We start from the raw sequence: 12,500 nt of genomic DNA on the forward strand, positions 1-12,500 counted from the left end.
CCTTGTTTAGCATACAAGCAATCAAAGTAAAACAAATAAATGCAAAATAAAACAAATGCAATGTAATATAAAGCATGCAACTTTGTAACATGGCAGAAGAGTGTTCAATTTTGAAAGCATGTGTTTTATTGTCTGTGTCTAAATCTTGTCATACATCAGTGTGTTTTGTTTTTTTAACAGATGTGTTTTCACAATGACACTCTGAGATTTTACTTTTGAACAAAGTGTCTTGTGTATGAAATTGTGTGTAGACAGCTGGAGTCTGTGTGTTGCGTAAAGGAGCAAGTGCCTTGCTAAACTGGTATGAAAGTGTAATGCTTACTTTTGTTTAAAGTCAAGAAATAAGTGTTTAAGTTATGCACCAACAACTTAGCGATATGCTACTTTGGTTTAAGCATCTGCCTATAGTGTTTAAGCAGTAGGCAAAAACTGTAAGATTTTTCAGAGGCAGTGTCAAATAGGTGCTCCGGTGCGTTTATACAACTGGGTTAATTTCTAAGTCAGGAAAAGATTTTGTCTGTATGGCTATCAGAGCTTAAACAAAGAAATGTGTACTACTTAAATGGCACATGCGTTAACTGTTCAGCAAAAACTGTGTTATATGAAAGGAAAATGTGTCAAGTCAATGAGAATGTGTTAACACATATGCACAACTTGTCTTTGGCTTTGCTGAAATAGTGATCATGACGACTTTGTGTGAGTCAGTTTCAAAAATCGTGTCAAAGCAATTGAGAAAAACTGTAATTCAGAATTAACTCCAATTCTGAATAAAGGGACACTTTGTGAGATTTTTAGTTGTTTATTTCCAGAATTCATGCTGCCCATTCACTAATGTCACCTTTTTCATGAATACTTACCACCACCATCAAATTCTAAGTATTCATTATGACTGGAAAAATTGCACTTTTCATACATGAAAAGGGGGATCTTCTCCATGGTCCGCCATTTTGAATTTCAAAAAATAGCCATTTTTAGCTGCAAAAATGACTCTACTTGGACCATACTAGGACATATTTGTTTATTACTCAGTAAACTTTCATGTACAGATCAAATTTGGCAATTTTGGTCCAGTTTCAATGAGCAGCATAGTTGCAGTACCTTTTTTGACCATTTCCTGCACAGTGTCCCTTTAATTACGCTTTGAAAGCGTCATGTAAACACTTCACAATTCAGAATTAAATGAAAGATCAAAGTAAACTCGATGCCGGAACTATTTGAATTCGGAATTATTCATTCGGAATTAAAACGCCATGTAAACGTAGCCCTTCCATACAACATGTGTTTTCCACATAGGCCTATGTTACAGACTGAAGTGTGATATGTGTGATAAAGCTGTCTAGGCGTTTGTGTTGGAATCAATTGCACACTGAAGAACAAGTTGAAATTCACACTTTGTCTCTGTAACCTTCTTTTAGTTTTTGCACCCCTTGTGCAGTGTCGTCGTTTATTTTTGCTTTTGAGAAAACGTTGGTTGACAGCCTTGTTTTAAAGTGATGTATGTGTGGGTAGAAACGTTTTAAACATGTGGAATATATGAGGGTTGCTTAAAATAAAAAAAATAGCACGTTTGTTTCAGGATTTTCGAGAAAGATGTTGTTGACTGCATGGACTTGACATGTCTTCAATGCAACCAAGGCGTAAATATAAATCAAATGCATGAGCCAGAAACACTTAACAAGCACGTGGTAATAGTCCTTGAAAGGTCAATTACTATAGTAATACTCTACTATGACATAACAGAGGGCATTTAGTAATACACTATGACTTGGTCATAGCCATTCTGGTAACAACAAATGTATAATGCCATGTTAACAACGGGTTAACAAAGGCTCTTTTCGAGCATTTTTTTTCTTTTCGGTTAAGAAATAACATGATGAAGAATCGTCTCAGTTATTTTAAACCTTTTCTCCACAGGTAAGACCTGAAATACTGCCACTGAATTGGTTTACTTTGTTACCCTCGTGGCCTTGGAGGTTTCGGACAAAAGGGATCACACTCCCTCCAATTCAACTGTGTGTGGAAAAGCTGCCTGGGATTGATTTTGTCCCCCTCACCCCGTGTCTTTGTTTGCTACAAAGACATACACGGCGAACGTATCTCCACCTTTAATCTACTATTCTGTTCTCAGGGTCGTGACTCGCTATAATGGGTGGTCGAGAGTTTAATGGTAAAGCCCAGATACAAATTTGTCAGTGATCTTGAAAGCAAGTACTGTAGGTTTCTTTTCAAATGAACCTGAGTAGTATAAGACTAATTTACTACAGCCCTACATTGGAAAGTTATGTAGCCTAGCCCTATCTTCTAGAATGTGTATAAAGACTGATTGCTAAATTAAGATTTTTGAGAAGGAGTGTCAAATAGGTGCTCTGGTGTGTTCAAACAACTGACGGTGGTTTCTAAAAGTCAGGAGTAGATTTTTCTGTATGGTTATCAGAGCTTAAACAATGAAATGCGCACTACTTACATGGCACATGTGTTAACTGTTTAGCAAAAACTGTGTTATATGAATGGGAAATATGTCAAGAGAACAAGAATGTGTTCACACATATGCACAACTTTTGTCTGATTACGACACAACCCACTTGGTTGTGCACCCTTGTAGAGAGGCATGGCAGTAGAATTTGCAATAGGTGTGCAAGTGATCGGAAGAATGGGGGTCTGATTACGACTAGGGATGGCACAAACCGCACCGAAAACCGAAACCGTACAATTCACACACATACCGAACCGAACCGTGAAATGTACTGCCCAGAAAAATATGTAAAACAGAGATTCTAGGAGTATCTTATCCAGTCTCTCTGATTAAAACATTGGCATATAAGACCAAATCAGAGGATGACACAATTAAAATCATACCATTTTCACATTATAAGCCTATACAAACCATATGTAGGATATTTAGTGATAAGTCCGATTCTATTAGCCAGTGCACCATTTATCATGAACTAAAAAAAAAGAACCGTAGAGAACCGAAAACCGTGACCTTGACACCATGATATGAACCGAACCGTGAATTTTGTGAACCGTAACACCCCTAATTACGACACAACCCACTTGGTTGTGCACCCTTGTAGAGAGGCATGGCAGTAGAATTTGTAATAGGTGTGCAAGTGATCGGAAGTGATCAAATATAGTCACTTGCCCTATAAAGGCATGGCAGTAGAATTTGTAATAGGTGTGCAAGTGATCGGAAGTGATCAAATATAGTCACTTGCCCTATAAAGGGTTAATGCCCGCCATATGCAACCCTCAACCCTCTCATGTTTTTTCCCCTTACTCTTTCACCTTTGTGTGCAGGTGGTCGACATCAAGCAGAAGCTGTTGGAGGCCAAGAAGTTTTGGTCCAGCCTGCCCACCGGCATCTGCTCAGACGAACGGGTCGTAAGCACAGACTCCGAGCAGTGCTGGAACAGTCACACCAAGGGCAGGTAAGATGGCCTTCAAGATGCTTTTTTCTGTTGGCAAAGAAAAAGTGTGTCAGCTGAGGGTGTGTAGCTTATATTCAGGGACATGTGTGTTGTAAAAATAGACTCTGTGTGTGTGTGTGTGCGTGTGCGTGTGCGTCTGCGTCTGCGTCTGCGTCTGCGTCTGCGTCTGTGTGTGTGTGTGTGTGTGTGTGTGTGTGTGTGTGTGTCTGTGTGCATGTGTGTACATGTGTGTGCATGTGTATGTACGTGTGTGCGTGTGTGTATGTGTGTTTGTGCGTGTGTATGATGTATTGCATGTATATCACTAACCATAGATATCAGCACATGCCTCTGGCCTGTATCATTTCAGGGTATCTCCGGTGCAGAGATCTTCTAAATCTTTTGACAATGCACTGTTTATCATTGGAGGAAATAAAGCTACCGTGTTAATTGGATGTGCAGTGATTGCTGACAAATTTGTTGTTTCCTCTAAATCTCCGAGCTGACAAAAAGAAGTCTGACAGCCATTCAGACCGAGCAAAAAGGATCCATTATGCGGAGTGGTGATACCCCCATTTGGATTGTTTTATTTGTTGTTGTTGTTGTTGTTGTTGTTGTTGAGAAATTGTAGGTTTGCTTGCTCTGACGCCTTTGTGTTCCTGGACTGACAGCAGGTTTGTATCAGGAGAAAGCTGGAAAAGCTTCTAGGGATAATACTGACAGACTGAGGACAATCCTGCTGCTAAAGACTGCTGTTGCTTTGAACTTACAAAGAACATGTTGTGTTGCTCGCAGTAGAACATAACATTGTACATCAGAGCGTTTCCTCTATTTCAGTATGATGTCTTTGTTGTTAAAATTCAGCTTTTCACTTTCACGGCAAAATATATGGCTGAAAATTGTTCGTGCACATGTTATGTAAGTGTATATGTTCCCAAATTAGGTAATTAATATGGGCCTCCTTGTCATTTTGCAAATATCTTTTGCGTTAAGGAGAGGGGGATTTCATTCGCCCAGGGGAGACGCTTGTCTTGGACATATGGTACATATAGGTAGCTGCATATAGATTGTGTGGAATACTTCGCAGTAGAGCATAACATTGTACATCAGAGCGTTTCTTCTCCTTCCGTATGATGTCTTTGTTGTTAAATCTAGCTTTTCACATATTTCAGTTCACTGCAAAATACAGTATATGGCAGAAAAATGAACGTAAGTGTGCCTGTTATGCCGGTATCCAAAATTAGACAATCAGTAGGAGCCTCCTCGTCATATTACAAATATCCTTTCACGGAAAGTAGAGGGGGATCAAGATTCAAGAGTCTTTTTATCCCTCCCAAGGGACAATTGTGTTGGACATAACGTGCATACTGTATGCACTACTGAAGGTATCTGCATATCGTGTGGAATACTTTAACCTGCTGCTTTGGCATGCTGTTAAACTCTGATTACTGTGATAGTGACACATGTGCCTTTAGCAGTTGGTCTGTATTTAATGAGGGGAAAACAGGGTTGATGTGAGAAGAAGTATTTTTTTCCCTATATGAATCTCTGCAATCTCTGCTATCAGGCTGGTTATCGAACATATGGCAGAATCAGGAAAAAACCTGGCAAAGAAACAGCAAAGACAACCCCCACACACCACCACTCCCTTTGCCTTTCCGTCCCGGGTGATAACATTTGCAGATGGTGTCATGAAATACATTCTGCATATCCCTTATTTCATCCTCACTCTCCACTGCCTGCAAGAATACATTACAGACTCTATAAAGAAGGAATTGTGGGGTTTTTCAGATGATAAAGCTTGCTTGTTTTGTGTGATGATGAGGTGGTTTTTCTGATGTTCGTTTCCCAAAAATGTTTCCCAGTTTAAAAATGTTGTACAGTTCCATCTATGGTACAAATAAACCTTCCTGTATTCACAAGACGCCAATTGATGGGTTTCAATTTTGAAATAGAGGCATTATCCACGAGGCTTTTCTCAGCAGGTGTGAATGTGTTTGGTGAGTCTCAACAGCACTCTATGCAGGGCATGTGTTGTACAGTGTTGTACAGTACAGTATAGCACGCTGACTGCAGGAATCTTCAAGTGGTGAGCAGCATTGCAGGTGGCAGCTTTGCCTTTATTATTTAGGCCAGTTCAGCTGAAGGTCGTGATGCTCCAATCCCCCACCCACCCACTCAACTCCTCAACACATCCTCCACGATCTCTGTAAATAACAACATTAAAGGTGTACCGTCAACAGAAAGAAAAAAATTCTTCCTTTGATTTAATTCATTTCCCACCAGTGTGAATGTTCAGACTATGAAGGCTCTAAAGATTTTTTGGCTTCATAGAACATAGTTTGGAATTTTAGAATTTTGCATTGTTGTGGGACACATTCTTTTTGTATAGAATGTTCAAAACCGTATTCCCATAGATTAGGATAACAGTAGAGGAGGTCAACCAAGTAGACGAGATGAGGAGGTAGGAAATAAACACGGACACTCGTCACTCAAGCCACCCACTCGATGGTTCTGAAGTGGGACGACAGAAGTAGTAGCAGGGGACAGTGCTGCATAACAGTCTTGTCACCTCTGATTATGCAAGCACCGTTTATGGCCTCCCTAAAACTCTCAAGCAAGCAGGCAGGTCCTTCCTGCCGCTCAGTGCTTTGTGAAATGACTTAATGACATGCAGTGTGGACATTTCTACAGAGGTGCTGCTGCTGCCTTTGTGTTGACTCTGACTGTGCCCTAGATGCTCACTGACGTGTATAGTAGAAGTGTACAGTGTGTGTGTGTGTGTGTGTGTGTGTGTGTGTGTGTGTGTGTGCGTGTGAGCGTGTGAGTGTGTGCGTGTGCGTGTGCGTGTGCGTGTGCGTGTGCGTGTGCGTGTGTGTGTGTGTGTGTGTGTGTGTGTCTGTGTGTGTGTCTGTGTGTGTGTCTGTGTGTGTGCAGGAGGCTATGCGTTTGAAATATTGTATGCAGCAAGACATACTGGCAATTATATTGAGTCAATAAATGAAACATATGATGCATAATATTTTAATGTCAGACCATAACATACACTATTATGTTCAGAACTTAACTGCCTCCGAGACACTATTTGCAGTGGGGTTGTTGAAAAGACACTCAGCCGTAGAGGACATTTTAACAAACATGGGCGTTATGAATTTTGACAGCGTGAAGAGGATATTACCCGTATAAACTTTATAGGCAGTGCGTCAGATGCAGCGCCAAATATGGAAAGGTCAAGAAGTTTGTGAATCGTTATAATGAACAAATGTTTCATCATTCTCTGTCTCAATATACATCAAGGCAGCACCATGTTATTATATTTCAAAAGGGCTGTTAAATATTTAACGGGCCGTCTGATATTCCACAGGTATTTCCCTGAGGTGGTGAAAGACGGTTTGACGAATCAGCAGCACAATCCTGAGGTGGAGGTGGACATCACGCAGCCCGACACCTTCATCCGTCAGCAAATCATGACGCTGCGCATGATGACCACCAAGCTACGCAACGCCTACAACGGCAACGACATCTACTTCCAAGACTCCAGTAAGCACACCACTGTTTACATAATTGAATCACTTAGTTCTCTTTCAGTCGAACTCGTTCGAGGATTCTCTCTCTTCAGCATGGCCTCATTGTATGGGACATTCCACCTGGACTGTTCCATACGATGAGGTCATTCCCATAGAGAGAGAATCTTCTGTCTCATTCTCCTTCAGAGAACCGGGGACATATGCATGTCCTATTGTAAACTTTATGGTCTACTTTACAGTGTAATATAAAACATGGTATAGGTATTCAAACCGTGTAAACATTACCCGGAATAACCACTACTTAAGCCATTAAGTACAATATTTGTTATACTGAATTATGTGTTGTTTTCATTATTCATGTGGGGATTTTTTTTCCACCTTCCATCTTCACGTTTTATTCTGTTACAATAATGGTGTCAAATTAAGAACAGTTACTGTGAAAAAAAGAGTACCGTATTGCTGTATGAAATGAACAAATGTTTGCATGTTCAGTTTACATACCGGTATTCAGGTTTTCAAGCAATGCCAAAATAAGAATGAAAAGTCATATTAACAGTGTGACACATGCACACCACTCACAGATAATTTCTACTTGTGCTTTCATGTTAATATTAAGGCAAGCACACTCCCATCTTGTTTTCCTGTGAATAGCTCAAGGAAGAGACATTCACCACTAACTGACCCCCAAGTCCGCTCCGCAACCCAAAGTGCATAGCAACTGGGGAAGCATTCTGCCCTCGCCTCGCCTATATGTTTTGCTGTCAAATAAGTCAGCCTGCAAAAACAAAAACAACTCCGTCCATCTTGCAGCCTCATTAATCAGTGATTAGCGTCAAAATGTCAATATCTCTCTCTCTATTGTGTGTGTGTGTGTGTGTATATATATATATACACTCTTCACTTCTCTCTCTCTCTCTCTCTCTCTCTCTCTCTCTCTCTCTCTCTCTCTCTCTCTCTCTCTCCACTTTATCGTTCTCACTTACTGCCACACATCAGCACACCAGCTGACTTACTGCCACACTCAGCCGAGGCTAGGCTGACTCATCTTTATTTTACATTTATTTTTTTTAGTACATTGCACATTATTGAACATCCATATGTGAAAATGTGCCAGATTATAGCTCAATGGCCAATTTCCATTTGGTGTCCAAAACCAGGGAGTAACACTGTTACAGTAGTCAAGTCAAGTCAAGTAGGTTTTATTGTCAATTTCTTTACATGCACTGGTCATACAAAGAATTTGAAATTACATTTCTTGCTTTCCCATACAGACATAGACTAAATCTAGGTAAGGACATAGACAGTATAGACATAGACAGTACTTATACATGGACTTAAGACAGTATGGACATAGACAGTGCTCATACAGACATTTAAAGTGCAAGACTGGACAACAGAAGACTTGTAGAGGACATACATTAAGAGGTATTGTTGTGCTTTTGTGCTTTTCCTAAAAGGTCCTTTATAGCGTTCTGACATGGTAATTGTAGCATTTGAAGAAAATAAATATTAAAAAGTAAAAAGTAAGAGAGCATAGGAACATTAATTAGTCATTGGTGGTTGATATGCTGCAATGAATATGCTTCTTAGATAGTCCACGAAAGACAAGCAAAGAAAAAATCCATACAATAGTAGCACTGGCTGTCGTTGCGCAGCCCTGGCGTCTGCTACTGTTGAAATGTCACTGATCCGTATATTTGTTTACGTTGGGTTCTGTGTGGCTATTGAGCCCTCTTGATTTTTTTTGGGATGTGTATTTTCGCCTGAGGAAGATGAAGATACGCACACGCGCATACAGACACACACAGGCACACACACATGGCGTATGTTTGCTTAAGGCCAGCTCTCCCCAAACAGTTGATTTCACAAGATGAAACCATTGCAGAGAGTCACATGAAGGTGTTGTAGTCGTGTGAATCGCACATGGCAAGACATTGCAAGCCATCACAAGCAGTTGCAAAACATTTGTCATGGCAAACAGCAGGTGCAAGACTTGAGAAATACGCTACTGTGCTGTGATGTATTGTATTGTCACCCTTGCTGTCAAGCCCATGGAAGTTACTTGTCCTAAATATTTCAACAGCCTGAAATACATCCCACAAAGCTACACAGAATTTTATCCTTTGTCTTTTAAATCAAAGAATGACTCACGTCCATTGCCCTCATTCATCACTTCAGACATTTTAATAGCGATATGATTTCGCTGCCATAATGTAGCCTACAGGCTGTGGTGCTGATGATTTTGTTTAGAAATCTAATCATTTAAACAATTATATTTATTCTATCCTACCATATTAAGACAAACAATATTACTGTAACATGAAGTGGCAGATCTAGAAAAATATTTCTGGGATGCAGTTGATGGAGTGGTAGCACACTGTGCTGTATGTGTGGAGTTAATTTCATAAGAAATATACAGACAGACAGAAGAATATAAAGAGCTCCACTCGAGTGCTTTTCATTCGCATGACTTCATACATAACTTAAGTTGTATTGTATTTCCCAGTGCGAAAAAGCAACAGTTACATAATTTATAAGACTGTATCTGCCCTGGCAATCACCTCCTCTCCACTGTCATTGTCAAAGGGCCATCACTAGGATTGAAGGAGAAGGGGGCCTTACCCTCAGGGTTGGAAAAGGGGGGCTTAGGCCTCAGGGTTGGAGGCATAAAGGCATGTGTAATGTACTGTACTAGACAGGCAGACAGACAGACAGACAGACAGACAGACAGACAGACAGACAGACAGACAGACAGACAGACAGACAGACAGACAGACAGACAGACAGACAGACAGACTGACAGACAGTATGTAGCCTATGTATGCATGCATGTATGTATATATGTATGTATGTATGTATGTATGCATGCATGTATGTAGGCCTACTGTATTTTAACAGCATTTCAGCGTTTCACTCCTGCCTTCTAAAATGTGCTATTCAAAATGTGTCGCTCCTGCCTTCTAAAATGTGCTGTTCAAAATGTGTCTGGGTCTAGGTCTAGGTTAGTTCTATTATAATCAAATGTGATTTCAAACACATGTTTGTCATACCCATCGGACAGTGAATGTACGTACAGTACGGTACTATTTGTTTAATTTCGGATCTAGTCTTATTAACCTGAAATGGATGCTTGAACACATTTCAATATTGCAGCTGAATACAGGAACTTTATCTAGAAACACTCTGTTTGAACCGATTGAATGCCCAAAGGTAACATACGTAGATCAAATAGCACAATTTATATGGTCATAAAGCATCTTGGTCCATCCTCTTATTTATGAAGTGCAGTGTGCAAGACTGAGGTGAGAAATCATGGCTTTAGATGATTTCCAACATCCCTGGCTATTGACTGCTTTATCAAATAAAGTTGTAATAGTTTAATTATTGCCCAGGTTCTTTTGACATTCACTATATACACAACATGGCCAGTACAGCAGAACATGTTGCTCCAATTTGCATTGTAATGCCAATCGTGCAGATGCTTGTCTCTTGGTTGGGGTAGGATAGGAAAGGGTCGGATATTTACAGACATATTGCTATGACAAAACTGTTCCCGCCCATTTACAGACATACTGATACTACAAAACTATCCCTGCCCATTTCTATGGATTATTTCTTAATGGTCTCCCACTGTTTCTGAAGTCTGTGGTCCAAATGTGAGAGCATTTAGCTGCATTCTATTTCAAGAGCATTTGAGGTTTGTAAGTAGGCCTATTGGTGTTGGTTTTTAGAGATGTTATAAATGAAGACATTTTATAAATAAATGAAGCTGGCAGGGCTGGCCAAAATCGTCTAAAACATCTCTCTTAACCAAACTGCACATCGATCCAGACATACTAGATTATGCTTTTTTTGCTCTCTTTTTCACTGGTTGAATGCAGAGTGAAAAGGTATTTTAGCCATTATGCTGCCAAGTGTTGCAACCAGGTCCCTGTTGAAATTAGAATTGCCCCAACAGTGGCATTTTTATAAAACATTAATTAAAAACAGCTTAATTTTATTCTGCTTCATCAGGGTTATTTATCTACAGTCTCTTTTGATAATACTATCTGTATTTTCTTCCCAGTCTTCCTCTTTCTCAAGTGCATTGACAATTGTGTATGATAATACACTAAACTTAATACTGTTGTTGTTGTTGATGATGTTGTTGTTGTTGTTGTTGTTGTTGTTGTTGTTGTTGTTGTTGTTGCTAGAGATTATCAAGGGTGCCATCGCTTTATCCACCTTCGCTCAGAACATATTCGCTCAGAACAGCTCTGCTCAATAACGTGCAATATGCACCAGAAACTTTGTGGCAATTTTAACACAACACAACCTTATCCATTCAGATCTGTGTATTATTAAGGGGCCATTTACCATACCACTGCTGCTGCTCAAAGATATCTGATGGTGTCTTACTCTTGTCCAATATCTGATTCCAGCTAGTGCACCAACTTCACTGTGATAGTCAAATTTATAGTTCACTCTTACACTCACTACACCCCTAGTTGTTTCAAGGAACTGGCCACAATAATATACGCTAATTCTTATATCTGATTCCAGGTAGTGCACCAACTTCACTGTGAAAATCAAATTTATATTTTAACATTCACTGCACTCCGAGTTGTTTCAAGGAACTGGGCATTTGGAGAATGTTGCAAAGAGTCTCGTTTTAAGTATTTTGGTCTTTGTAGACTTTGCCTCCAGCTTTGTAAGCATGCCGTATCTGCACATCTCTGTGGGTTTAAGCAAAGCCCCCTCACATCGAGTGTGTTTGAGTGTTTCTGTTTACTTATTTGTTGTCTGTGTGTGTCCGTGTGTCTGTGTATGTGCGTGATTGTGTGTGTGTGTGTGTGTGCGTGCGTCCGTGCGTGCGTGCGTGCGTGCCTGCGTGCCTGCGTCCGTGCGTGCGTGCGTGCGTGCCTGCGTGCCTGCGTGTGCGTGCATTCTGTTATCTCGCCTCAGGTGACGAGGGCAGCGGTTCGGGCAGCGGCAGCGGCTGTACGGAAGGCTGCACCACCACGACGGAGTTTGACTTTGTGGCCACGGATGCCCCCGTGGTCAGCGCCGACCGGAGCGACGGACAGGCGGCCTCCGGCTCCTCCTCCTCCTCCTCCTCGGCCCCGCCCTCCACGACCTCCGCATCCTGGGCGAGCACCTCGGCCGCCCTCCTCACGTCGCTGGCCCTGCAGCTGGTACTGCATTGGCAGTGGAGATAATGATAGTGCGATGGGTGTAGAAGACAGAGAGAGAGAGATATATATAAATATATATATATATAGACAGAGAGAGAGAGAGAATGAGACGAGAGAGATATACAGAAATCGGGAGGATCGCAATCAGCAGACTCTCTTGGGAACTAAAGCCGGACAAGTGCAGTACGGACGTGGACATTCACGCTGTCGGCTCACACACCGGACAATTTTACTAATAAAACTATGGAAGGAAGGAAAAAAGGAAGGTTGTGGAAGGTGACAGGAAGAAAGAAACTGTGTGTGTGTACGAGTGTGTGTGTGTCCGAGTGTGTGTGTGTGTGTGTGAGAGAGAGAGCAAAGTGCAAGCGGAGAGAGAAAGAAGAGAGTGGAGG

The 12,500-nt window shown here is 41.0% G+C and overlaps 1 protein-coding gene across 2 annotated transcripts in view; it reads left to right on the forward strand.

Annotated features, from left to right (window-relative positions):
* gpc6a (glypican 6a) overlaps positions 1–12,500 on the forward strand; it is a 208,198-nt gene that overhangs the window by 194,510 nt on the left and 1,188 nt on the right. For both annotated transcript variants that reach the window (XM_063212292.1, XM_063212293.1), the window contains 3 exons: positions 3,298–3,428; positions 6,772–6,947; positions 11,879–12,500. The exon at positions 11,879–12,500 is cut by the window's right edge and continues 1,188 nt beyond it. In XM_063212292.1, the coding sequence (XP_063068362.1) occupies positions 3,298–3,428; positions 6,772–6,947; positions 11,879–12,132 (561 nt within the window). In that variant the 3' untranslated portion in view covers positions 12,133–12,500. The remainder of the gene's footprint in view (positions 1–3,297; positions 3,429–6,771; positions 6,948–11,878) is intronic.

This window comes from Engraulis encrasicolus, chromosome 12, assembly GCF_034702125.1.
Source record: "Engraulis encrasicolus isolate BLACKSEA-1 chromosome 12, IST_EnEncr_1.0, whole genome shotgun sequence".
Lineage (NCBI taxonomy): Eukaryota > Metazoa > Chordata > Actinopteri > Clupeiformes > Engraulidae > Engraulis > Engraulis encrasicolus.